This window comes from Atta colombica, unplaced genomic scaffold, assembly GCF_001594045.1.
Source record: "Atta colombica isolate Treedump-2 unplaced genomic scaffold, Acol1.0 scaffold102, whole genome shotgun sequence".
Lineage (NCBI taxonomy): Eukaryota > Metazoa > Arthropoda > Insecta > Hymenoptera > Formicidae > Atta > Atta colombica.
In genome coordinates, this window is record NW_017259187.1 from 1,542,713 (window position 1) to 1,544,807 (window position 2,095).

At 26.5% G+C, this 2,095-nt stretch overlaps 1 protein-coding gene across 4 annotated transcripts in view; it reads right to left on the reverse strand.

Annotated features, from left to right (window-relative positions):
• Positions 1-406: 406 nt before the first annotated feature.
• LOC108688049 (biotin--protein ligase) overlaps positions 407-2,095 on the reverse strand; it is a 6,157-nt gene continuing 4,468 nt past the window's right edge. For all 4 annotated transcript variants that reach the window (XM_018194135.1, XM_018194153.1, XM_018194146.1 and 1 more), the window contains 6 exons: positions 1,791-1,973; positions 1,506-1,635; positions 1,286-1,446; positions 1,027-1,147; positions 740-953; positions 407-642 (listed from right to left, as the gene is read on the reverse strand). In XM_018194135.1, the coding sequence (XP_018049624.1) occupies positions 474-642; positions 740-953; positions 1,027-1,147; positions 1,286-1,446; positions 1,506-1,635; positions 1,791-1,973 (978 nt within the window). In that variant the 3' untranslated portion in view covers positions 407-473. The remainder of the gene's footprint in view (positions 643-739; positions 954-1,026; positions 1,148-1,285; positions 1,447-1,505; positions 1,636-1,790; positions 1,974-2,095) is intronic.

Sequence of the window (2,095 nt, forward strand, 5' to 3'; positions counted from 1 at the left end):
CTTTATGAGAAGAAAATTAATGATTTTTATCTCTTGCAATTTTTCTGTAAAGTATTTGAATAAAAAATTATTCAAGACCAATATTTGGCAATTTTTAGTAATTAATATCTTGTTAATTGCGAAAATTGCAAAATAGTAGAGGACTTTTCGATTCGGTCCGCTCTACACAAGAGCGATTGGTCAAAACTTACGGGACACCCTGTGTATATATATATATATATATATATATATATATATATTTATATATGTTTATATATAATTTTTTGTTCTATATTACAAATACGTGTACACATTCATAAATACATATATAATACTTCGTATTATATATGTACATATATATATGTATGTAATATATGATGTGTACGAATAGAGATATAAAACTGTACGTTTTATATATATATATACATATATTTATTATCACATTTTAACATGTAGATATAATTCGCGGTAACAATTAACGAACATATAATTCTTTATTTTGGTACTATTAGCCCCTTGAAAAGATCATAACTATTTCCATCTGATTGTACAGAAAATAAGCCTTTTTTTCCTTGCACCAACAGATATCCATAATCATCGATACCCAAGATTGTGACACTTTCTCTTCTTCCATTTATTCTCGTTACCATCACATTTGCATTCCTAAAAATATATATATGTATATATGTATGTATATATGAATAATGTAAAATTATATTAACTTTAACAAAGTAAAAAATTATTTAAGGTACGACTTTACGTGTGCAACCAATATTTGTAATAGAGTTGATAGAAGTGTTCTGTGTTGCCGTTCTGTAGAATATCTAATAAAGTTTCCATTTCATTGAATATCAATGCCAAGTACTTTTCATGAGACAACATTTCCAATTTTGTACCATATTTTTGATTATATTGCAGAATTGCATCATTGATGCAAGTTGTGGGTTTATTATTGGAAAGATTTACACCAGCACCTAAAATATATATTAATTGTTTTAAATAGATTAAATTATCATAAATTTCATAGTTTATATTTATGATAATTACAAATATTGCAAATGTACTTTGCTCCAACATCTTCCGATCGCGTAGAAACGATTATACCACCAATTTTAATTGAGTTACCTATATATATGTCATTAGGCCATTTTATTCTGAGATTAATATCCTGCAATAAATTAATTAATATTAATTATCAATATATTATTAATTTTCGTATTATATGTATCTACTATATTTTTTATATATACTATATTTTTTTATAGAGATTAAAATTATAATTTATAATAGGAAAATATAAAAATACCTCATATCCTTTAATAGATCTTACAGCTGATACAAGTGCTACAGCAGCAACATGTTGAAGAAGCGAGACATAACGACCGAGACTCGACATTATAGAAATGTGTACTTGTAAAGTAAACATAGCACAACCATTTGGACTGAGCCATTTATTATTATATCGCCCTGAAAATAACGCAATCATTATACTATTTCTGCATATAATAAAAACTGAAAAATAATACCTCGTCCATATATTTGTTGCCGTGGAATAACTGCCAGTCCGTGTTGTAATCGGGCGTTACTTGCATGCATAGATGATGTCAAGATATCGGCATATATCACTAAGCGGCCCAATTCTTTTGTACACAGATTCTGTGAAAATAAATTTTGAATTTATATGAATTTATGAAAATATGATAAAAATAATAAAAATTATTTTTTTAAACTTTAAATTACATGTAGCGCTTTGTGCTTAAGTGAATCTCTAAATATGTACAATCACTGTTAATGTTTAAAAGAGAATTTACTTCAAAATAATCTACAGTTGAGAAATTAGGCGGACACATATGCATCATAATAGGGAGAAACTTAGCAGATGGTGAGTGCGCATCATCATTGTTTGCGCAAAATTGAATTTCCATGTCTGACATTTTTAATATGTTATTTTTATCCATTCTATCCTTCAGTTTTTCAAGCAGCTTCATCTTCATCTGTAAATATATAATAAAATATGTATAAATACTGAGTAATTATACATATTTTAATAATAAATGATTTTATTAAGACCGTAATGTAATAAATACTGAGAATAAGAATAATCAAGCCTATAACA